Raw genomic sequence first — 25,769 nt, forward strand, 5'->3', positions numbered from 1 at the left:
GAGACTTGATCTAGGCAATTGGGATACGATGACATGCATCAACCAAGTCAGTGAGCCTGACCACCCGATCCCTGTTAGTCGTCGCAAACGTGGGTTGCCGAAGACCTATTCTAACCTGGATCTTCACGTTGTGCAAAATGATAACTATTCATAACACCAACACGCGTTACATAAATTATTTATTGTCATCATACGTCATACGTCAGTGTAAAAACAGTGTACAAGAACATGAATCATAAACATACAAACAATTACATATCACATCAAATGTTGATAAAACACGCTGGAAGCCGCAGAGCCGAGATATTCTAGCCAGGGTTGGGTTGGCAAAGGTGCAAATGACGGCTTGGAATCGCTATTGGATTCTGGTGGCATGGAATATTTATTGACCCCCGTCATGATGTCAATCCTGGATATGATGGTTGTGAATTTCATCATGGTGTAGCTGAACCGACTGTCTCTAAGACGCCCCTCCAGCAACCCCAAGTGGATCAGATCCAGACTCCCGTCACCATCCACGTCGGTAACAGCATCTACAATGGAGGGAGTGATTTCACGCATGTCACCATATCGGAGTGTGGGGGGATGGGGTGGGTGGGTTGTGGGGGTTGTCTGTGTGCGTTGTAACGGTAACATAGGTCATATTATTTACTTTATAAAGGTGACAGCAATACCGAATTCGACGGTCACAAATGTGTACGCAGGATCCAGAGGGTGGTGGTGGGAAGGTGGGGGGAGGGGGAGGGTGGTGGTGGTGATGTCAGGGTGTATACAGGAGCACCCTTTTGAATCATACTTATACTTAACGTATACAATTATATAACTATCACTTAGTGACTTGTTTACAACAAACATGATAATTAATTGATTCCAGAATAATTTGGGGCTAATTTCCCGAATAAAATATTTACATTTATCCAACATATATACTGTTGTGTCAATGAATACTGAACTGTTGTATCAATGAATACTGAATTGTTGTATCAATGAATACTGAATTGTTGTGTCAATGAATACTGAATTATTGTATCAAAGAATACTGAACTGTTGTATCAATAAATACTGAACTGTTGTATCAATGAATACTGAACTGTTGTATCAATAAATACTGAATGGTTGTGTCAATGAATACTGAATTGTTGTATCAATGAATACTGAACTGCTGTATCAATAAATACTGAACTGCTGTATCAATGAATACTGAACTGCTGTATCAATAAATACTGAATTGTTGTATCAATAAATACTGAACTGTTGTATCAAGGAATACTGAACTGCTGTATCAATGAATACTGAACTGTTGTATCAATGAATACTGAACTGTTGTATCAATGAATACTGAACTGTTGTATCAATGAATACTGAACTGTTGTATCAATGAATACTGAATTGTTGTATCAATGAATACTGAACTGTTGTATCAATGAATACTGAACTGTTGTATCAATGAATACTGAATAGTTGTATCAATGAATACTGAACTGTTGTATCAATGAATACTGAACTGTTGTGTCAATGAATACTGAACTGTTGTGTCAATGTGTGTCAACCACCATCGATGTCCGTGTGTCAATAGCGATGCTCCCGTTAATTGCCGGATCAGTGATAGCAGTTAATGTTGTGTATTACCTGTTGATCTGGAGTCAGGAAGCATCACTATACACATGGGTATTTTCCCAGTGGACATGTCGGCATGGAGACATCCCTCCTCGTCTGATCGGGGTAGGTAGTCTGAAATAATAATAATAATAATAATAATAATGATTGATGATGATGATGATGATGATGATGGTGATGATTTTTTGCACCAACATTCAAATGTCTGGTATAAACATTCGATCCTCGTAGCCAGGTATAATCATCTAATCTTGATAGTGTTATAGCGTGAACATGCATAAAAAACCCATAAAAACTGCTAACAAATTCAACATTCAAAATGGCGGCTGCTGTCGCGGTAACTGTGACGATGTGGTTGCCTTTTGATGAATCAGGATATATAGAATACTTAAATCGTGAGATACAGAATACATAGACCATGAAGGGAGTCAATAGAGTGCGACTAACCGGTCAGTAGTTAGTTAGGTAACAAACACGAGTTCCTCGTCTGATATGGGTTTTAAGGAATGAAAATTATGTATGAGGACATGTGCCAAGGTTGGTTGGGCTCGAACACTTTATAAAGATAGTTTCATCGTTTTAAGAGTAGTGCGGGTTTTACAGTCAGCTGATCGAGTCGACTTTCGGTCGTTCCAGTTTCCCACTTTGTGACGCGCCTGTCCTATTCTGTCCAAGTTGTTGTGTATTGAGAGATGGACTGAAGCTTAGTAAAGATAAAACCTTTAAACCTTGTGTTGTGTAAATACTTGTATGCGTGTGTTTAGGTAGATAATCAGGAGCAACGGTCGTCGGACACCTCACTCCTGGACAGAGCGGCCATGTGAGTTGCCGAGTAATGTCTTAAACTGACCATGGCGACACTGAACGGCAATACGCATAGGTGACTGCTGTAGGGTACCATAAGTTACGACAGTAGTCAGGTATAAACACCCAGTCCTCAGAGTAAGGTATAAACACCCGATTCTTTTATTCTGGTATAACCACGCAATCCTCATAGTCAGGTATAAACACCCGATCCTCATAATCAGGTATAACCATGCAATCCTCATAGTCAGGTATAAACACCAAATCCTCATAATCAGGTATAACCACGCAATCCTCATAGTCAGGTATAAACACCCGTTCCTCATAATCAGTTATAACCACGCAATCCTCATAGGCAGGTATAAACACCCGTTCCTCATAATCAGTTATAACCACGCAATCCTCATAGTCAGGTATAAACACCCGATCGTCATAATCAGGTATAACCATGCAATCCTCATAGTCAGATTTTCGCCCCCAATTCTCCTAGTCAGTTATAAAGAACCGATTCTCATTGTCAGGTATAACTACTCGATCCTCGTAGTCAGGCATATCCACCCGATTCTCATAGTCAGGAATAATCACCCGATCCTCACCGTAAGGTATAATCACCCGATCTTCTGGTCTGGTATTCCCATAGTACCTGTATGTACAGCCGCGAATGGACTTGATTGTTGGAATGATCGCTTGTTTCTGCAGAATGTGCTTTTTCGTTTGACTATAACCAAGTAAATGTGCGAGAGAGTTATATTTAACGCTGCTGTGAACAATGGTTCAGTTGCATCACGGTGGGAGGAAAGCCAAAACTGATGCAGTTCATAGACATTGGCCACCTTAGTGAAACCCGCGGGCTGACACGTGCTGACAAGATTATCGGATCCTGTCACGACTAAGGAGGGCAACGCTGTACACCGAATTGCGGTGCCCTGGGCCCCTGGCGCACCCGTGCCTCTAAAAAGCTCTAAAGAAGCATATTCTTTTGTCATAAATCTGACTGTTGACACATGTCATGTTTCTGTATTGGAGTGTGAGTGAGTGATTGAGTTGGGTTGCCGCTATGAACAGAATTCTAGTTATATCACGGCATCAGCTTACTGTGGGGGAAAGCCCGAAGTGATTTAGGTCTCGGAGTTTACCAGCATGGTGAAACCAACGAGCATGGGTATGGTCCTGACAAGCATAATAGGGGCGAACCGGGATTCGAACCCACAACTATAAGTTTCTGGTGCACAACGAATTGCGACGCGTGCCCCCTGTTGGAGTGTGACAATGGCACGAATCATAACATCGTCCTACCGTAATGGTATTTTTCTCCTGGTGTTAGATGTAAAGGGAGAGTACTCTCCGCGTTGTTCCTGTCCACGAGAAAGACCAGCTCGCTCAAGTGCGTAAGGTCATTATCGCAGGTAACGTGATCTTCCTTAAATTCTTTGATGAGTTTTTTACCTGTGAACATAAAATTGACATTTCACTACTACAGACACAATCTGATTCCTTTACGATACCACCCAGCTGAAAGCTCTGGAAACAACTCACAGCAGGTCCCACCGGAAGTACCCTGAGCGAACTTTGACCGACCAATCTAAATTAAGGATACGAGGGTTACTGCGCCAATCAGATGTCAGCTTTCTAAAACAATTCGGCTTCATTTCTTTAGCACCTCGATTGGGGATTTTTTATTTTAACAAGAAAAAACAATTAAAGCACACATATTCCTGCAATGGAACGCCTGTAGGATGTAGATGCCATGGAACTCAGGAAATATAGATTACATTTTATTTTTCACCTGACGCGACCTCCTTCAGATAAGATTAAGCATAATAAAAGAAGGATGATACAGAACTACCCAAATATAAATTAAGACAGAAATTCTTGAACCATGGATGTTGATTTCTTAGATTTTCTGTAGAAGTGAAACCCGATCCATCCAACGTTGGAACTTATCCAAACCAATATCGATAACCTTTTCAGTTAATATTGCATCATAATTAATAATATTACAATAATATGCCGTCGGCCTATGAGAGTACGAGCTAACACAGTACCAACAGAAGACAAGAAATCAGAATAGGTTAAACAAGTCATAAATTGAGCCTAAGAAGCCTGTGAAAAGATATTTTACCTATAACCCAAACATGTAACGGTTTTCAGTATTGCTGTAGGGGCGGTTTGGTAGCCTGGTCGTTAAAGCGTTCGCTCGTCACGCCGAAGATCCGGGTTCGATTCCCGACATCTGTACAACGTGTAAAGCCAATTTCTGGTGTCACCCGCCGTGATATTGCTGGAATATTGCTAAAAGCGGCGTAAAACCATACTCACTCACTCACCCACTCAGTATTGCTCTAAACCTGTATGTATTCTACGTACGGCAGCGCCATTTCTACAGACAAATATTTTCCAAATAATGTGTTATATAAATCTGTCGGTCCTTAATTGTCATACAGCAAGCCGTTGCGATTTCTGGAAATTCTGCATAAATCCATATACGTAATACCCTGGGGATATACAACATCAACACATATACTTACACTCGTCACTCTCGTCGCTGTCTCTTTTGTTTATCTGAAATGCATTCAATACCGTGTTATGACAACCATTACTGTAATTTAGCAAAAGCAATGCATTTTTGTGAGTAAGTATTGTTTCTTTAAAAAAAGATCCCACGCCCCAAGTGGGTGGTTATACCTGACTATAAACCCTTAGTCGCCTCACAGGACAAGCAACAGAGTGACCGATTCTAACCCACCGGTCAAATGTCTACTCACAACTCGCTGTGCCCCCACGCCATGGGCCTCCCCCCTCGTTCCGTTCCCCAGGGTAGCGTTCTTTCCCCTCATCTTGACCATGAAGTAGTCCAGGTGCTTTGTCCTCGATCTGAGGACCAGGTCCGAGGACATCTGATACATGCGGGAGTGGTCCTTCCATAGGATGCTGCCGTCCTCACCGTTCAGTATCACAGTCTGGAAGAGGTGAGGTCAGGTGAAATTGGGTCGCGTCTAGGATTATTGCACTTATATAACTTCGTGCATGCACGTGCATGTGTGTGTGTGTGCATGTGTGTGTGTGTGTGTGTGTGTGTGTGTGTGTGTGTGGCTGCTTGTACTAGTCCGGACTGATGTCGATTTATAGTGCTAGCTCACTGAGATACCATGCCGCAGTTTAACATGAATACCCTACTCAGACACAGTGTACTCCGAACCGACAAGTCCTTGTTTTAGCCCCTGAATGCCGAACGCCAGACAGGGTAACAACAAGTACCATCTTTTTATTGGTATGACGCGACCGGGGATCAAACCCCGGACCTTACGCTCTTCGGGCGGACGCTCTACCACTAGACCACCGAGGCGGTCAGTCTTGAAGACAACATACACTACTGTTCAAAACAAACATTGCATCGTATCTTACCCACTTTTAGAGACCGACTATTGAATTATCAGAGGATGAGGAGCCTGGGATTTCTGTTGGAAACATCTTTAAGTGATTACACTTTTCAAATGAAAAAGCATGACACATTTTGAGTGCCGAAACCAGGTAGGGTACTTTCGAGCTTAAGATGTTTTTTGAACGCCAAACTCAGAAATAAACTCGAATTTGGAGCAGGCAAACCAGTGACCCTTAACATGTTATAACAATGATCAATAAAGGTTAACTTGGGTTATATCCCTACCTCTACACGGGTTTTATATCCAAAGTTTTAAAATCGATTATTGCTATTGTAACCCAACGGTGCGAAATCTTGATTTATCAAGGGTCGATTGCATTTTGTAAGTGAGTTAATATTTTAATACGACAGTAACCCGTATCACGGCACGCTGTAAACAATGGAACCTTGACGAGTCAAAGTTTCGGAGCAACGATCAACGCTGCCGGTTTAAGATGGTCACACATTGTATCCTCCCAGTTCTTAGTTGTCATCTCTTCAGGCAAGCATGGTGCTGAACAGAAATTTCGCTCCGGCTTCCAGACTCTTGTCATATGAAAATGACTAAAGAAATTAAAGCAGATATGGAATGCTTTTGCGTTTTGGCTTAGGGGTAGCCTAACGGTTCAAGCGTTCGCTCGTCACGTCAAAGCCCTGGGCTTGAATACCCACATGGGTACATGGGAAGCCATTCTGTTGTCCTCCGGAAAAACAAACTAATTCTCTCAGCTGACTCGATCATACATAAAGATTCTTCCTATGTCTTACATCTGCGCCGTCGTATTTCGGCCACTCCCCGCTGCTCCAGTGAACAATGAAGTCCAAGATGTCGTCGTCGTTGAAGTGACCAGGTGCTGGTGTGCTGTAAAGTGTCACAGATGTTGGTGAGAAATATGGAAATTTACAGAAATCTTAACAGACACGTCGAACATGTTTTAGAGAATAACCAACGCACTCCCCATTTACTAAATTCGCAATAATGTGTTAGCCTATTGTTGAGATGACTTCATGTGATATATAGGGTCACAATGAAAGTCACATGGTTAAATCAAATGGTCTCACACTTCACGCGAGTGTATAATGCGTTCGCCCGTCACGCCGAAGGACCCGGTTCGATTCCCTACATGGGGAAGTGAGTGAAGAACGCGAGTGAAGAACGCAGAAATTGATAAGCAGGATTACATCACAATATAATTATTTTTTTAAATAAATAAAATTAATGTAACCTTTAAAGCATTCAAACAATACGATATTGACACCATGTCAGCATGGATGGCTGTTGGAGGTAGCCCAAGTTGCAGATACGAGTACTTGATGACAAAGCAGCCACTTTGTCTATTTCCATTTACATGGAATATCGTCATTTTGATGCAGGCAGAAATATGTGCCCGTTTATATTTGTTTCACATGCAGCCTGTAAGCGTGGAAAATATTGTGCCTAATGCATCCAAACTGTTAGGTGTGTACTATACCCCTTTCGTTGTAAGGCTCAAAACATTTCAACCACCCCTCGTATTGTGATGTGTTACTTATTGTAATGGCCTCTTATAACTCCATTGGTCTCTGAACATTTTATTTTTATTTCCTAACATACTTCTACATTGTCTTAGACTCACGATTGTACAGAAAATGGAACCTTAAGAGACATGTTCTTTCTCTCTGTTTACATCGACGGCCAATTACTGTATGGTTTAACAAAGGCAAACATTCCCTTAAGCTTATAATACAATCAGATCACAGGCATTTAGTTTACCTGTATGATTCCATATTTGGAAAAGGTATCCGCCATTTTTCCGTTAACGTCTTGCCGTCAAGCAAAACCATGGCTCCTTCAAACACCGACACTAGGACGTCCTTCTCTCCGTCGTTGTTGACATCAACGATGACGGGTGGTACCATGACACCTTTCAATTGACCCCTGAAATGAAAGAAAGAAACACTTTTGGGTCACGGGGCGGTCGGGTAGCCTGGTGGTTAAAGCGTTTGCTCGTCACGCCGAAGATCCGGGTTCGATTCCCGACATGGGTACAATGTGTGAAGCCCATTTCTAGTGTCCCCCGCCGTGATATTGCTGGAATATCACAAAGCTTGGTTGCATACTCCCCAGGAAGCTGAGAATGATAATCGAGTGAACACTGATCCATTGACTGGTTAATAATTTAGCGCCTTGAGGATGTTTTAAGGTGTGGATTTGGAGCATTATATATATGCACGTTATTATTATCTAATATGTGGGAATCTATGAGTCTTCTGTGTGGCCAGCTATTTACTATGACGTTGAAACAACGTGATTTTCTTAACTTCGAACACAGGTCGATAAAACAAACTCGAAAAGCCAAACTTAACAAAGCAGCGGCGCACCGTGTTTAAATGTGCAAACAATTGACCAGTGGGTGACCATGCATCTTCCGAGGCAAGAGGGACCGGCCGCTTTCTTAACGTTCTCTTGAAAATACTGACCATGATGTTTTCTCGGAAAGTGTACTTTGTTCCTTGTTTAACGCCGCAATCAGCAATATTCCAGCTATATGACGGCGGTCCGTAAATAATCGACTCTGGACGAGACAATCAGGTGATTTGCATCATGGCATGTGTTATGGGACACGATGATATGCATCATCCAAGTCAGCGAGTCTGACCACCCGATCCTGTTCGTCACCACTACGAAAAGCATGGGTTGATGACGACCATTTCTAACCCGGATCCTCACGGGTGAGACAAACATGGTTTGCTGATCGAAGACCAGTTCTAATCGGAGTCTTCATCGGGCACAGTTCATACACTGCTGCAATGTAATGTCGGTTTTTAACACATCCAACAAATGGAGACATAACTTTGGAGGTTCCATGGACAGTATCTTAGAAATGGAGTTTTAAGAAATATTGAGGGTCTACAAAAGTTACTAAAGCTCACACATTTTCTCATTGTTTTGTAAGAAAGTTGGCTCTGAAAACAAGCATGGAGTAATGGAGACCTATTCTGACCCTTACACCCGATGGGTACGTCACGTCACCTTGCTTACCTATGTAAGTACATGATGACGTTATTCGAATCTTTAGGAAGAAGCTTCTTCCATCCAAACTCCCCCTCAGATTGCGGCACGACCTTTTGATCGGTCAAAGTGTAAAGGTCAGGCAGCGTGATGGCCATAAGGTCACCTGAAATTACATGAATGCAATTGTTTCACAAAACAGAGACACAACTTAATCAGTTTCTATAGAGACCTTTGTCATGAGTGAAAAAATGAATTTATACATCTAATTTCTAGTCGGCGCATCCTCATTCATAATGATGCTGTGTGTAACTTCATCCACTCAAATATAAATAAACTTTGTTTATCCGAATTCTTGTTAACCGAAATCTGAAGGAGCAGGAAGTAGCTCTGAAATGTCGTGACAAAGAATATAAGAAGTTGCTATTCATAATAATGTGTCATGTATTCATCTTGTTAACTGGACATGGCGCTTTGGACAATGCACATTTAATGTCCCGAAAGAATCCTTATCGGACAAACCATCGAATAATATCTAGTCTCGAATTACAGATATGTTGCTATATTGGAAATTTGAGTTAACAAGGTGTTTTAAACCACACCTGAAGTCTTTGGACACAACTCGGATAAAGCCAATGGTCGGTCAAAACGATATAAATATTATCCCTGAAAAACAATGTATGTTATCGTTCACATGAATTGTAACTTTCGGACACAGCAAACTGATTTCTGCCGAAGAAAATAAATGATTTTATGAACTAAGTTAAGCTTTCAACGCTCAGCTGACAATCTACAATAACCCATTCTCTAGTATTCATACTTTACAGACTAACGGGATCAGGTGGTCAGGCTCTCTGACTTGGCTGATGCATGTCATTGATTCCAATTGCGTGGATCTTTAGTTACCATTACTGGTTTGTCTGGCGCAGGCTCATGATGTCAATCACTAGATTGTCTGGTCCAGACTCGATTATTAACAGACCGACGTCATATAGCTGTAATATTGTTGAGTGCGGCGTTATACAACAAACAAACAAACATCCTATTACATGTAAGATATATAGCATGGGCCCATTCGCCACCATAACTTCGTTTCGGAAATGACGTCACCATCCCCGGCTACCTTATTGCTAACTTGAACATAATTTCTATCGGCTGTGAGTTTGAAATCAACAACCAATCAAAACATATCTTCTTAATCCGAGTTTGGCAAAGACCTACAGTTCAGTTCACGGCCACCTCCGAGTGTGAGTGAGTTGGGTTTAACGCCGCTTTTAACAGTATTCCAGTTATATCGCGGCGTGTCAGCTTAATGTGGGAGGAAAGCCCGAAGTGATGCAGGTCTCAGACGTTTACCACTTCGGTGAAACCCACGAGCATGGGTATGGTGCTGACAAACCTAGAAACATAATCGGGACGGGATTCGAACCCACAATCATAGGTTTCTGGCGTGTCCAAGGGACGCAACTCTGCACGACTGGGCCACCCGTGCCCCCCGGCCACCTCCGAGCGAGCCACAATGTAGTACAGATAATCAGCAGACTGATATCAATTTTACTGTTAGCTGACTACTAAGACGGAGAGGGAAGTCCCTTTGCTACAGGGCGTTTCTTATTGGATTTGAGGTGGCTCCGAGGAAGTCGAGTTGAACACAAGCGATATGGTTATGAGGTAGTTTGATAGGACGGTTATTTTTAGCGTAATCTCAAAACAATATGTAAAGCGCCACAAAATACTTGCATTAGTCCGTTCTGTTCTGATTTCAAAGGGCGGTCGGGTAGACTAGTGGTTAAAGCGTTCGCTCGTCACGCCGAAGACCCGGGTTCGATTCCCGACATGGGTACAATGTGTGAAGCCCATTTCTGGTGTCCCCCGCCGTGATATTGCTGGAATATTGCTAAAAGCGGCGTAAAACCATACTCACTCACTCACTCTGATTTCAAAAGAAGCACGTTTGTTTACAAACAAGAGAAAAGTCCTGTCACGTGACATGCAAATTAGCCCGTGGCAGTGGTGTAATGTCCCCACTGCGCCGGAATGTGGAATGGGTTTAGGGTATTTATCATGATCAAACGGAGAATATGTTTTTATTAATATGATACACTTGATAATTAGGATGCATAATGTGGTTGCTGGAGACTTCATGATTAAAACTCAGACATGTCTTCTTTCATTTCTCAGCTTACGGATCAGACATGTTTCCCAAAAGTGAAATAAAATGAAACTTTTCTTTACATGCAGTTTACTTCCCACCGATACCATGAACATCCGGGTCAAATTAGGGCTTCAGCATCCCATGCGTGCTGTAAAAGGCGACTATGTTTGTCGTAAGAGGTGACTAACGGGATCGGGTGGTCAGGCTCGCTGACTTGGTTGGAGAACGTTATCGTATCCCAATTGCGTGGATTAACTCACTTTCTAGACATTTGTGAAAATAGGTTATATCATATTCATATTTATTTAGAAATCCTATCCTATGTGTTGAAAGAGAAATTCGTTGTCCATGAAACAAACAGAATAAGCTTCAATGTGTTTGTTTTGACTGACCTGGCACCGTCTCCCCGCCGCTCCCAAACAGCAGGTACTGGGATCGGTCTCTGGCGGTATATTTGACTGGTGTCATGTATGTTTCCTTACTGTCCGGCATCACCATGTAATTACCAAGGGGTGTTCCGGTTGCCCCTGACAAAATAATCAGGCGCCCTGCGGTACGGTTGTGGATCTGTTCAGAGGACAACATACGCCAAATTGTAAAATATTAACCATCATAGAATAAGCAGTCTCGATTATCCAACAAAACAGTTTCCATTTAGCGTAAAAGGAAAAATGGCGGTGAAAATTATATGAATGGATCACTGAAAATCATGAAAAAGGGTGTATGTAAAATATTAGCAAAATAAGTTTTGGTGCTGATACCTTAACGATATATATTTTTAAAAGTCATTTTATCTGACAGGTTTCAAGAATTTCATCGTAACTGAAGTGCGGCTCAAAGCTACGTCATACCTAATTCATTCACTTACTTTTTAAGTTGTGATAACTAGAATCACTCACACTGAACTCCGTCGGGGCGGTGGGGTAGCCAAGTGGTTAAAGTGTTCGCTCGTCACGCCGAACTCCAAGATTCGATTCCCTACATATGTAAAGCCCATTTCTGGTGTCCCCCACCGTGATATTGCTTGAATATTGCTCAAAGAGGCGTAATTACCCAATTTACTTACTAACCCAAATGTACTGCAGCTATACCAATAGTGCCCAGAACGTTCTTAAAATACCTTTACACAGACAACGTTGCGCCCAGTCTGATAACATATTAACTTTCTTTAAAAAATATTTATGTATTATTTACCTTATTCGACAACTACCCATTAGCTACTCTTAATTTGAGAAGAGATATTGTTTTGAGTGAGTGAGCTCAGCTTCAGACATGATGTTGCTCATTTGGAGGAAAGCCCAGAGTGGCAGAGGTCATGTATGTTTTACCATTATGGCGACAACTACGAATCATCAGAGTTGTAATTGTTTTCAATCTGAGATTTGAACCCAGACCGTGAGGTGTCTGATTGCCAAGACATGCGACCCGTGAAGATCCGGGGTAGAATAGGTCTTCAGCAACCCATGCTTGCCGTAAAAGGCGACTATGGTTGTCGTAAGAGGCGACTCACGGGATCGGGTGGTCAGGCTCGCTGACTTGGTTTATGCATGTCATCGATCCCGATTACGTGGATCGATGCTCATGATATTGATCACTGGATTGTCTGGTCCAGACTCGATTATTTACAGATCGCCGTCATATAGCTGGAATATTGCTGAATGCGGCGTTAAACAACAAACCAACCAACCAAGCCAAGACATGCATCTCTGTACATCGTAACCTAAACCTACAGGACCACCCCTGCCCTCTGTACAGCGTAACATACACCTACAGGACCACCCCTGCCCTCTGTACAGCGTAACATACACCTACAGGACCACCTCTGCCCTCTGTACAGCGTAACCTAAACCTACAGGACCACCCCTGCCCCCTTTCACAGCGTAACATAAACCTACAGGACCACCTCTGCCCTCTGTACAGCGTAACCTAAACCTACAGGACCACCCCTGCCCTGTGTACAGCGTAACCTAAACCTACAGGACCACCCCTGCCCTCTTTACAGCGTAACCTAAACCTACAGGACCAGCCCTGCCCTCTCTACAGCGTAACCTAAACCTACAGGACCACCCCTGCCCTCTTTCACAGCGTAACCTAAACCTACAGGACCACGCCTGCCCTCTGTACAGCGTAACCTAAACCTACAGGACCACCCCTGCCCTCTGTACAGCGTAACCTAAACCTACAGGACCACCCCTGCCCTCTTTCACAGCGTTACCTAAACCTACAGGACCACCCCTGCCCTCTGTACAGCGTAACCTAAACCTACAGGACCACCCCTGCCCTCTGTACAGCGTAACCTAAACCTACAGGACCACCCCTGCCCTCTTTCACAGCGTAACCTAAACCTACAGGACCAACCCTGCCCTCTGTACAGCGTAACCTAAACCTACAGGACCACCCCTGCCCTCTTTCACAGCGTAACCTAAACCTACAGGACCACCCCTGCCCTCTGTACAGCGTAACCTAAACCTACAGGACCACCCCTGCCCTCTGTACAGCGTAACATAAACCTACAGGACCACCCCTGCCCTCTGTACAGCGTAACCTAAACCTACAGGACCACCCCTGCCCTCTGTACAGCGTAACCTAAACCTACAGGACCACCCCTGCCCTCTGTACAGCGTAACATAAACCTACAGGACCACCTCTGCCCTCTGTCACAGCGTTTCATAAACCTACAGGACCACCCCTGCCCAGTGTCACAGCGCATCATAAACCCACAGGACCACCCCTGCTCTCTGTACAGCGTAACCTAAACCTACAGGACCACCCCTGCCCTCTGTACAGCGTAACCTAAACCTACAGGACCAACCCTGCCCTGTGTACAGCGTAACCTAAACCTACAGGACCACCCCTGCTCTCTGTACAGCGTAACATAAACCTACAGGACCACCCCTGCCCTCTGTACAGCGTGACATAAATCTACAGGACCACCCCTGCCCTCTGTACAGCGTAACATAAATCTACAGGACCACCCCTGCCCTCTGTACAGCGTAACCTAAATCTACAGGACCACCCCTGCCCTGTTTACAGCGTAACATAAACCTACAGGACCACCCCTGCCCTGTGTACAGCGTAACCTAAACCTACAGGACCAACCCTTGCCCAGTGTCACAGCATGACATAACTGAAAAGCACAGACAGAAAACTCTTTGACCTCGATAAATATGCATAAGGTGCAGGCTAGTTTTATTTCAGGAACTCGCCGAGTTCCAGTATCACAGCAACCACCATTCTTGTGATCAAAAATGGTTTTATGAGCGGAGCCGATGTGCACGGTGGTGACTGGTGTAAGAATGACTGAAACGAATGCGCAGACGCGTATTGAGGCTTTCACGTGGTTACATTTAGCTCGTGATTCCCGTGCATATTTCAACCTCAGTGGACTCAATGGTCAGAGCAGGTGTCACCCTACGAGTTTGAAGCTCGACTCACTTCTGTGGTTGTCAGGAGAGAGCACTTGTGTAGCTGGGTGGGCTCAAGTTTAATGTAATTGGCAATTCTGTGACAGATACGTCACATGACAGAAGTTGCACTCACTCACTCACTCACTCACTCACTCACTCACCTCAGGTTCAATGTTGGGATCTCCGCCGTGGCTGACAACAATGTCCTCCACTCCATCACCGTCGACATCCGGTAAGGCCACTGCCTGGTAGACGTTCCACGTCTGTGTGAAGTGGGAGGGGTGATCAGCGCCGTCGGAGTACCACAGCGTCTTGCCTGGAGAGTTGTAGAGTGAGAGAGTTCAATAACACACAAACAAAAAACTGATTCCAAGAATCCAAAGACCTCAAACTAGTCAGAAAACCAGTATCAATGGGTATGGTTAGAATGTGTTGCCATCTTTATTTTGTGCCATCATACCGAAGGGAGGGGTTGTAGCCTTGTGGTTAAAGCGTTCGCTCGTCACGCCGAAGATCCGTGTTCGATTCCTGACATGAGTACAATGTGAGAAAGCCATTGCTGGTGTTCCCCGCCGTGATATTGCTGGAACATTGCTAAAATCGGCGTTAAACTATACCACTGGCCACTAGTTTGTAACTGGAATTCTCGAGCGTGTTCTCGGTCCAGCTTAAATCTGGAAACATGAAGACCGACAACAGTCTATGATTCTTTACTTTTTCAGTTTGCTCAGGCTCGAGTAACTTGATAGGTCAGTTTAAAGTCATAACAATTTAAAGGGGAAATCATGGTACATTTGTTTGTTTGTTCTTTAACGCCGAACTCAACAATATTCCAGCTGTATGACGGCGATCTGTAAATAATCGAGTGTGGACCAGACAATCCAGTGACTGACATAATGAACATCGATCTACGCAATTGGGATACGATGACATGCATCAACCAAGTCAGCGGGCCTGACCACCCGAACCGGTTAGTCGCCTCTTACGACAAGCATTGTCGCCTTTTACGGCAAGTATGGGATGCTGAGTACCTATTCTAACCCGATTCTTCACATATCTAATAAATATGAATATCTGTGTTCATACGAAGAAAACACAAATCATGATCCTGGAATCCATTTCGTTTGAATATACCATGACATGCGATCGCTTCATTTAAATCCCTTTAATCCCAGGGGATTCGGGGCTAGAGCTGGTCCCCAGCAACCTCTGTTTTGTCGTAAGGAGCGACTAGGATGGGGTGAACAGCCTCATTGACATGGAGATTGCGTGTCATTGTACCCCGATAGCGTGGTACACTGCTCATAATATCAATCACTGGTTTGTCTGGTCCAGACTTGATTATGTACAGGTCCCCGCCATATAGCTGGAATAATGCTGAGTACTGTGTTAAACAACGAACACGTCCAACAATAAGTATACTTGTCGCCACATGCGGGTCGTGCACAAGCGCCCACCCTTTCTAAGATCCACCGCCTGTACCGTCGACTGTCGGCCGGTAACGATGCAGTCTTTGGCGCCGTCAAGGTTGACGTCGATGTCACACATCATAAGCATGACCTCTGACCTGGTAGGGAGACGCCATAGCTCCTTACCGTCGGTACCTCTCAAGGCAAGAAGAAACCCCACACACGGGTAGGGTAAGTCTACAAGACAAAAGTACAAATTGATGTGTAGCTCATCGTATGGATTGTTACTAATTATTATTAATATTAAGTAATTAATCTACAGATTTGGTGTCTCGATGACAGACGGAATACTTTTCTTTGGGACATATCGGGAGACGGGGCAGCCCACTGGTCAAAGCATTCACTCGTTACACCGAAGAACGGGTTCTATTCCCAAGAGGGGTACAGTGTGTGGAACCCATTTCTGGGATTGACCCCCTTGGTTTTGCTGGATTTGTGCTAAATCGGCGTAAAACCCTATTCTGTATTTTTTCTTTGGTTTTTGCTTTAAAGTTTGTTTGGTTTGAGTGAAGAAATCAATTTCAAGAGTATTCATATAATAGTCATAACGTGTGTATAAATGTAATATGCTAGGTAACCCACGCCATGCCTGTCGGTCTAACCACTTGACTGACCAGTCATAAATTCAGAGTCCGCCATTTTGTCCATGATGTCTTGTCGGGTTTTTACCAAAGATATAAGTATTAAAGGTGAACTTTCATAACAATATTATTGTTTTAAAATAATATAGTCTATGTACAGTGTAATTGCCTATCCTCTATAGATCTAAACGAAATGAGAAATAAATGTCACATGGCTAAATGTATCTAGATTTATCATAAAGTCAGTGATACGTACATATTCACTGCGCGTTCGGTTCGAAAATTCATTTTAGCAGCTTTAAATCTACTGGTAACCTAGCTCTACATTGAAAACACAGTATGCTTATCTCCTAATTATATTCATAAAAAACGTCCTTCTTCTTCTTCTTCTTTGATTCCTGGGAGCGTGCTTAACTCCTGTGAGGTTAATTGTTTAGGTAAGCACATTTTGATAGCACAACATCTCTCCACACCGATGGGTAAGACGCCACACAAGCGCTGCACCATAGCTCACCTTACAAAAGTAAGTCAACCTACTTTTCTGTTCACAGTATTTCTTGAGACTGTTGTCCTCAGTGAGCGAGTTGACGCTGGACAAGTCCACGCCGTGAGCGAGCCCGACCAATACGTCCGGCAGACCGTCACCATCGATATCCGGGGTTCGAACACACGACTCCGTACCTTGCCAATGTGAAATTAACAGTGGAAGTATTAGATAAATATATACAACTGTAAGTTCCAGAGCTCCAGATAAGCTGCGTATTTGCGAAAATACGCAAAATAAATTCGCCATTGCCTAATAAAAAACCCGAACATTAAGTAAAATACCACTATACGTAATTGTCCAGTGCAATGCATAAAAGCATCGCTACATTTCTCTAATGGTTCATTATACATGCATATCGCTGTTGTGAATTTATGCGATTTGTCATTAGCCTCCAATGATGTCTTCCCATTGTTCTCCAGGTGGGATAAATCTCACAAACAGGGATGTTATACTATCCCTGCGATTTTAGTGAGTGAGTATGGTTTTACGCCGCTTTTAGCAATATTCCAGCAATATCGCGGCGGGGGAACACCAGAAATGGGCTTCACACATTGTACCCATGTCGGGAATCGAACCCGGGTCTTCGGCGTGACGAGCGAACGCTTTAACCACTAGGCTACCCGACCGCCCCCCTGCGATTTTATATACTATCCCGGGGATTATATTAATTATAAACAACGCCCGTTTATATTGTAACATATGAATGTTTCTCGCTTGAAATGTATTTTGCATTTTAACACAGTCTATATTCCTGCGGATCGAACATGTAACAGACGCGCTGACAAATCACAAAGGTTTTTAAAATGTCTTTTTCAAGTACCCCTTCGCCAGTAACAGATAGTTTACGCCCGTTAGGTTCATGGAAAGTATGTTTGAAACATAAATATGGTGATAAAGTTCCTTTTTTTGGTTTATAAGTTAGATAAAACACTTACCCTCGTTTTTTTTAGATTTAAAACCCCTCGTCGTGATAAAACCCTCCCACGTGTTATCCTACTCATATTACACACTTGGGGAAGCACGCGAACAGGTACAGAGTAGAAGACCCCCGAGGCAGCCTTTGATAGCATAACATTGGTGTGGAATTATCTATCAGACCCAGAGGAATAAAGTTATATTGAATACTCGAAAGAAAACCATCAATACCCACAGACAGTAATAACTTGTGAGTAAACACAGACTGTCTCAAATAATTACCAGGAACCATGTCTAACGATAACCTGTTTATTTGAACTGAAACGAATAATTTCTGACAAGCGGATCGAATTATATATTCGTTTCATGCAGTTTTTTTCTATAGTTTCTAATTCCAGGGAAGCCTTGTTACCTGAGTTGAATTAACTCGATATATCGTTCAAGACGAGGTCACTTCATCGTCCCGGCAGAATCCTGAACGTTACATGATATCTGTACACTCTTTTCTCGAACAACAGATAACTCGATGATCAATGGTTTCACTGTACTTGCATCTCATATTGACATTTAAAACCGATCAACCGAATCACTTTGATGGTTAACTCCGGATGTAACGAATTTCGGAAAAAGAGAACTGAGTTGTCACAAAGACAACTTTTCAATTTACACTGTGACTATAGTTCAAAGAAGACGAGAATGCGGGATGAAACGGAAACAGACCCTTCGTCAGGTCGTTCACAGTGCAAATTCGTTGTAAGTTACATAATACGAATGTTCAGACACTTCCTGTCAGTATTGTATAAAAAGAATAGCGTACAACATTTCCTTACGAATGTTTCGCAATATACATGCAAACAACACTGAAAAACATGAAACCAGAATATGTTGGTCTGTCGGTCATCCAACTGATTTTATACATAGTGCTGAGTTATGTCCCTTAGGCGTGCCAGGAATCTATATGATCGTAGGTTCAAATCCCGATTCTCCCTGATTGTTTCTAGGTTTGTCAGCACCATCCCCATGCTCGTGGGTTTCGGGAAATTGGTAAGATTTTGTATCTCACTTTTCACTAAAGTAATGAAGGTCTAAGACATGCATCACTTGGGCTTTCCTCTCATATCAAGCTGACACGTCGTGATATAACTGCAATTCAAACTGGCTTAACCAAACCCTATCACTCACTCATTCGCTATTATAATACAGAGAGTGAGTGAGTATGGTTTTGCGCCGCTTGTAGCAATATCCCAGCAACATCACGACGGGAGACACCAGAAATGGGCTTCGCACATTGTACCCATGTGGGGAATCGAACCCGGGTCTTCGGCGTGACGACCGAACGCATAAACTACTAGGCTACCCCACCGCCCCTATTATAAAACAGGATGGTAGGACGGTAAAGTGGTTAAAGCGTTCGCTCATCACGTCGAAGACCCGGGTTCGATTCCTCACATGAGAACAATGTGTGAAACTCATTTCTGGTGTCGCCTGCTGTTATATTGCAGGAATATTGCTTAAAGCGGCGTATATTTAACTCACTATTATAGTACACATGACCTACCTGTAGCGTTTAAAACAACACGCCATCCAGGGATCGGTTTTCCTGTCGGAGTACCCTTGAATATTTGCTCCGTGTGACCTTTGCCGTGAAATAAAGTGAAGGCCACAAACGTCACCGCGACAACGGCCCCGATGCTGACGATGACAAGTGCTACCACAGCATACAGGTTGACGCGCCGGCGCTTTCTAGGGGTGGAGAGAAACGGGTCCAGTAACAAGGGGCCGTTAGCTTCTGCTTCTAGCCTGGGCCCCCGGGCGTGAATCCCCTCACTCTCCTCGTCACTCGTGTCTTGCTGCTGAAGGGGGAAATATTCGACACCCTTCTTGGACATTGTGAGCTTTAGGGGCCGCTGAAACAACACAAATGAACAGTTTCATTACTTGGGTTAAGTTAAATATACACCAAAACAAAAGCGGTGCTGCGTCGTTGGATATCCTAGTGTTATCCGGCTTTCCAACATGGTTAAATCATTTCTGGTGAGGTGAAGTGAAATAGGGTTTAATGTCACGTCCAAGATTATTGCCCTCACATAGGCACGCGTGTGTGTGTGCGTGCCTGCATGAGTTTGCTTGTACTAGTCCGGACGAATGCCGATTTTACAGTGCTACCCCACTAAGATACCATGTCGCAGCTTAACATAAATAGCACACTCCGAAAATAGTATGCTGATTCCGAGCGGATCAGTCCTTGTTTTAGCCCCTTAATGCTAAGCGCAAGACAGGGTAACAACAAGTACCATCTTTAAACGTCTTTTGCTTTAAGGCGGCCCGGGGATCGAACATCGGACCTTCCGCTCTCTGGGCGGACGCCCTACCACTAGACCACGGAAGCGGTCACATGTCTGATGTCCCTCGCATTGATATTTCTGGATTATTGCTAAAAGTGGCGTAAATCCATACACCCATCTGTGGCAATGAGTGCGTTTTGTTTCACGCCACAGTCGACAATACTACAATTTTTTTGCGCCTGTAAATAATTCTTGTCTAGGCGATGCAAATAACAGATCTGTTACAAGCCTTATGTGAGAGCATTCCTTGTCCATCTCTCCCAATAGAAACAAACAAACAAACAGCATTAGTGCCTATATGATAAACTTCAATTCCAAAGTGTTATAGTTGTGACTTTAGTGTGCGGCTGCGGTTCGTCTCTCTATCTTAAACGGGAAAGTATGACAGAGTCCTGGTCTCTGTGTAGATATCGATCCGTGAAGATCTGGGGTAGAACAGGTCTTCAGCAACTCTGGCTTGCCGTAAATGGCGACTATCCTTGTCGTAAGAAGCGAATAATGGTCAGGCTCGCTGACTTGGTTGATACATGTCATCACATCCCAGTTGCTGGATTGTCTGGGCCAGACTCGATTATTTACAGACCGACGTCATCTAGCTGTAATATTGTGGCGTTAAACAACAAACAAACAAACAAACAAACAAACAAACTGTATAGATATCGGGTCACAAATGTAATGCAACGCATATACTGTCAATAACCACACCGCGTGACTCATTCGTTGGGACAGCCCGTGAGGATCCGGGTTAGAATAGGTCTTCAGCAACCTGCGTACAATGTGTGAAGCCAATTTCTGGTGTCCCCCGCCGTGATATTGCTTGAATATTGCTAAAAGCGGCGAAAAACCATACTCATTCACTCTTCAGCAACTCATGCTGGTCGTAAGAGGCGCCTGTATAGGGGCATGTGTGCTAACACTTATAAAGTGAAAACAAGCCATTCCGCCGATAAGAAATTTTATAGTATTTACAGTAATGACGAAAATTGCAAAGTGCTCTTTTCAAGAAATATCCATTTTGCTTGCGATAAACATCATCATTGAGTTTGGTCACGTGGTCACAATCCGACAAAGCATTGGCAGTCAGTTGGTTTTCAGCACGAACTGAAAGAAAAATACGCGCAGATGTAGTAGGCGCTTTTGACCAAGGTCACTGGTAAATATACCTCTCGCGGTCACTGACTGTCGATTATTACCCGGATTGTAACCACGTCATCAAAACTCAATGATGATGTTTATCAATAAGAAAAGGGACATTTTTCGTATGCATGTCATCGTATCCCAATTGCGTGGTTCGATGCTCATGATATCAATCACTTGATTTTCTAGTTCAGACTTGATTATTTAAATTCATATCGGTCATATTGCTGAGTGTGGCGTTAAACAACAAACACATTCGTGAGAACATGAAATAGATCTCTGTATATAAAAAACAAAACACCAACGCTACTAAAAAACTTCAATTTCGAAAATAACAAGGAGCGTGAATGAACAGTGGACATACATTCACACGTGACATTTGCGTGTAACTTCAGTTTGTTCAACTTTAAATTAATATTTGTTTTTTGAAGATTCAGGATAGAATAGGTCTTCAGCAACCCATGCTTGCCGAAATAGGCGACTATTCTTGTCGTAAAAAGCGACTAACGAGATCGGGTTGTCAGGCTCACTGACTCTCAATTGCATGCATAGATGTTTATGATGTCAATCTGGTTTGTATTGTCCAGATTTGATTATTTACAGATCGCCGTCATATAGCTGTAATATTGCTGAGTGCGGCGTTAAACAACAAACGAAGGAAAACGAAAGAAACATACAAGAAATTAGCTCAGCTGGTAATCGTAGTTCAAAGGTTAAATACATTACATCAAAATATCCATTGAACCCGAGGAACCTCCATATAGGTACAACATAGATGTCATTACCCCATGGCCGCGCGCTTGTGTGTCATCGTACGCCGACGTCGTGGTTAATTGCTCATAATATCATTTACTGGATTGTCTGGCCCAGACACGATATTCATTTGATGTTTGAAACAACATATTTACTTTGCCCGGCAATGGGCCGATAATACCCTGGGATATATGCGTGTTGTTGTCGCCATAGGGGACTTGAAAACATTATCTATCAATCAGAACACATTTATCTTGAAGTAGGTACATAATTGACACAGACACCTCTTTCTGTCAGCGAGCGAGGCATATTGTACGATAATGGGCAATGATTAAAGATCTGTGGTGTCCTTTGTCCTCCCCTTGGTTTAATCAAAGACATTTGACACACTTGCTTTTGACACAACCGTATAGTACATGCGTATGCTTTGTTTGTTGTTTAACGCCGCGCTCAGCAATATTCCAGCTGTATGATGGCGATCTGTAAATAATCGAGTCTGGACCAGACAGTCCAGTGATTGACACCATGAGCATCGATCCACGCAATTGAGATCGATGACATGTATCAAACCAAGTCAAGCGAGCCTGACCACCCGAACCCGTTTGTCACCTTTTACGACAAGCATAGTCGCCTTTTACGGCAAGCACGGGGTGTTGAAGACCTATTCTACCCCGGAACTTCACGGGTCACATGCGTATGCAGCGTGGTATTTAGCGAAACAAGGTTTCGAAGAACGTGCGACGTAACGGCATTTATATATTAATACGGGTGGAGACTGACGAGTGACGTGAAACATGTATGACATATTAGAGAGAATTTAACGCCGCGTTTGTGTCAATATTCCAGCTATAAGGTGAGGTGAAATTGGGTTTAACGTCGCGTCCAAGAGTATTGCACTTATAAAGTGACGTGCATGCACGTGTGTGTGTGGCTGCTTGTACTAGTCCGGACTGATGCCGAGATACCATGCGGCAGTTTAACATGAATACCCCACTCAGACACAGTATACTGACTTCGAGCCGACCAGTCCTTGTTTAAGCCCCTTAATGCCGAGCGCCAGACAGGGTAACAACAAATACCATAGTTAATATCTTTTGGTGTGACGCGGCCGGGGATCGAACCCCCGGGGTTCCGCGGCCGGGGACTTTCCGCTCTCCGGGCGGACGCTCTACCACTAGACCACGGAGGCGGTCTCCAGCTATAAGATAATTGAGGCTACCTGTAACGAGTTTCACATATTGTACGCATATGGGGAATCGAACCCGGGTCTCCGATTCAGTGTGACCAGGGAAAGCAGTGCTACCAAGTGATCGCTGTTTCCTACTTTGAAGTTTATTTTATTATTGGAAATTCGTTAACAGATCATCTACACATTTAGAAAGTTTGAAAAAATATCAGTTTTAATTGTATTCATAATATGTGTCATTTTGAGTCGTCAGATGCGTCAATCAAGTAATTAAATCACGTTTGATAAAGTAGGTAGGAAAAATGCCAGATAATAGGGCACATCATTGAGTGAGTGCGGTGTTTCAAAGGGTTGCATGACCTCACTACTGCTGTCCGTGTGAACGTATCGGCAGCATGTCAAGCATGTGCACGTGTAGCACGGACTCACATCACAGGTGTCATGTCAAAGGCTTTGCAGATAGCTTTGCACGTGAAATACGTGCATTTTCTTATGCGATATAATTGCTGCAATAAAGAAAGATATTTATTCAGTGAAAGGCCTACTGGCCTAAAGAACAAGTGATTGATAATATAAGCTAGCTCAGTCACGTGAGATTATCACATGGATAGGTTAACTGCTGTACCACCGAAGCTGGTGATAAAGAAACTTGTCAACAGAGGTAGTATATTAAATATTATCAGAATTTAATATATTTACAATTGATTGTTTGTGTTTAACCGTATTGATAATATATGGGATGGGTTTTATTCTTAAATTTGTGTATTAGCGGTAATGTGTAATGTTTTTGCGAGGTATAAAATTATAACTGTTTTTGGTGGATGTGAATGTATTAAGGCCAAATGAAATGTGTTTCGCGTTTCTCATCACTGACCGACCCTAAAAAACGGCCCGACACTTCTTTTCCTTGCGACATTCTACATTCCGTTCCGCATTTTAAGATTTCTATTCCGAAGTTACATTATTTTACGTGACCCGTTTCGACGACCGTCAATGCCGCTCGGAATATTGAAAATTATATGGAAATCTTATTTATGTAAATTGTTTTCAATTAGTATTATACGTTATTTAAGTTGGAGTCGATTTTAAAATGAAATAAAATAATTAGAATTCGACTTTTCTTCAGATTGAATGTGAAGAGAATCAGCGCTATATACATTGAGACGCGCTCTCCATACACATATGCGACTAGCATAGTGCAAAGATTTCAACAATGATTTTGTATAAGTATAGATACGTGCAGAATCACTCCACATATATTCAACCCCAACAAACCCTATCACTGTGTATCACGAGTGTTGACATATGATATCGTGGATAGCTTTGAGCTATGGCCTGTACTTTTTAAGTGTCCTCGAAGCACAGAGTACGTAGATGTACACACACAAAACAGTTTTTATTGACCAATGATATCCTACGAGGCCTTCAATGTGTGTGTGTGTGTGTGTGTGTGGTGTGTGTGTGTGGTGTGTGTGTGTGTCTGTGTGTGCATCTACGCATTCATTTGCGTGAAGACACGTGCATTGTGAGAATACAAATGCCGGTTTTCATAAACAATTCGCTCCTGATATTTGATTGGACTTCTCTAATCATTGAAATCAAGTGGCTGGTCGAATCGTTCAGTCATTTTGCCGACATTTCACCCTGAGCTTGTTTCATAGCTATGTTGCTATACCCTGTAACGCATGTAGGTGTTACCGTATACCCAAATTCGTTCCTCGTTTAGCTAGCTGTTCTACTTAAGACCTTAGAGAATGAGGGAGCGTTCAGCAATGTTCAAGCAATATGGCGGCCGGGGACACTAGAAATATGCTTCACGCATTGTACTCATGCATGTTCGTAATCGGACATGGCGCAGCGAGCGAACCCCATTTACCTCATCTCTAAAACTATATACAATCGAACACCGTTGTGTCGAACTTACGGTTGTCTCGAAGTAAAAGTTTAATTTGGTCCCTGCGTATTCCTTCTTTATTTATCATTTTCGGTAGTGTCGAACCACGGATAACTCGAATTATTGACGGTGGTTCCATCAACTTCGACACAACAGTGTCTGATGTACTTATATCAGACTTAATCACTTACCTCAATATAGTTTAGGTCAGAGGCAAATGGAACCGCTACCGGGTTTCGTTTTCGATCTGAAGTTTAAATAGTTCATAGTTCTAACGGGTTGGCCAGTAGCCTGCAGTCGTGACACATTGCTGAATATAAACGCTCGGAAACTGAGACTATACGGTAACTACAGCCAGCTCGAACACATTCTACCTTATCAATGACAAATGAGAGTTCGTGTTAGGACAGGTGACCCACAAAACAGGTAAAACAAAACACTAAAATTAAAAAACCACATTGTACCTGTACTTACAAAAAATGTTCAAATCGAATCGTTCGTTTTCGCAGCCTGCACATGTAAACATATGGTCTGATTAATCGTTTT

General features: G+C 43.0%; 1 protein-coding gene across 1 annotated transcript; it reads right to left on the reverse strand.

Annotated features, from left to right (window-relative positions):
* Positions 1-162: 162 nt before the first annotated feature.
* LOC124149055 lies at positions 163-25,438 on the reverse strand. The gene is made up of 14 exons (XM_048389043.1): positions 25,415-25,438; positions 19,467-19,815; positions 16,984-17,127; positions 15,854-16,042; positions 14,558-14,712; positions 11,382-11,556; positions 8,865-9,000; positions 7,596-7,760; positions 6,611-6,704; positions 5,187-5,381; positions 4,950-4,983; positions 3,718-3,867; positions 1,630-1,731; positions 163-533 (listed from the first exon to the last, which is right to left on the reverse strand). Exons 2-14 carry the CDS (start codon positions 19,795-19,797, stop codon positions 259-261), a joined length of 2,145 nt encoding a protein of 714 aa, XP_048245000.1. The 5' UTR covers positions 19,798-19,815; positions 25,415-25,438; the 3' UTR covers positions 163-258.
* Between the last annotated feature and the right edge of the window lie 331 nt (positions 25,439-25,769).

Source organism: Haliotis rufescens, unplaced genomic scaffold (assembly GCF_023055435.1).
Source record: "Haliotis rufescens isolate VD_foot unplaced genomic scaffold, xgHalRufe1.0.p SCAF_8, whole genome shotgun sequence".
NCBI classification, from domain to species: Eukaryota; Metazoa; Mollusca; class Gastropoda; order Lepetellida; family Haliotidae; genus Haliotis; species Haliotis rufescens.

Coding starts and splice junctions, on each gene's coding strand:
- LOC124149055 (XM_048389043.1), bottom strand. CDS start 19,797: ATGTCCAAGAAGGGTGTCGAATATTTCCCCCTTCAGCAGCAAGACACG. Junction 14,713..15,853: donor GGCGGTGGATCTTAGAAAGG/GTGGGCGCTTGT, acceptor ACAACTCTCCAG/GCAAGACGCTGTGGTACTCC. Junction 1,732..3,717: donor AGGAGAAAAATACCATTACG/GTAGGACGATGT, acceptor TTATTATTTCAG/ACTACCTACCCCGATCAGAC.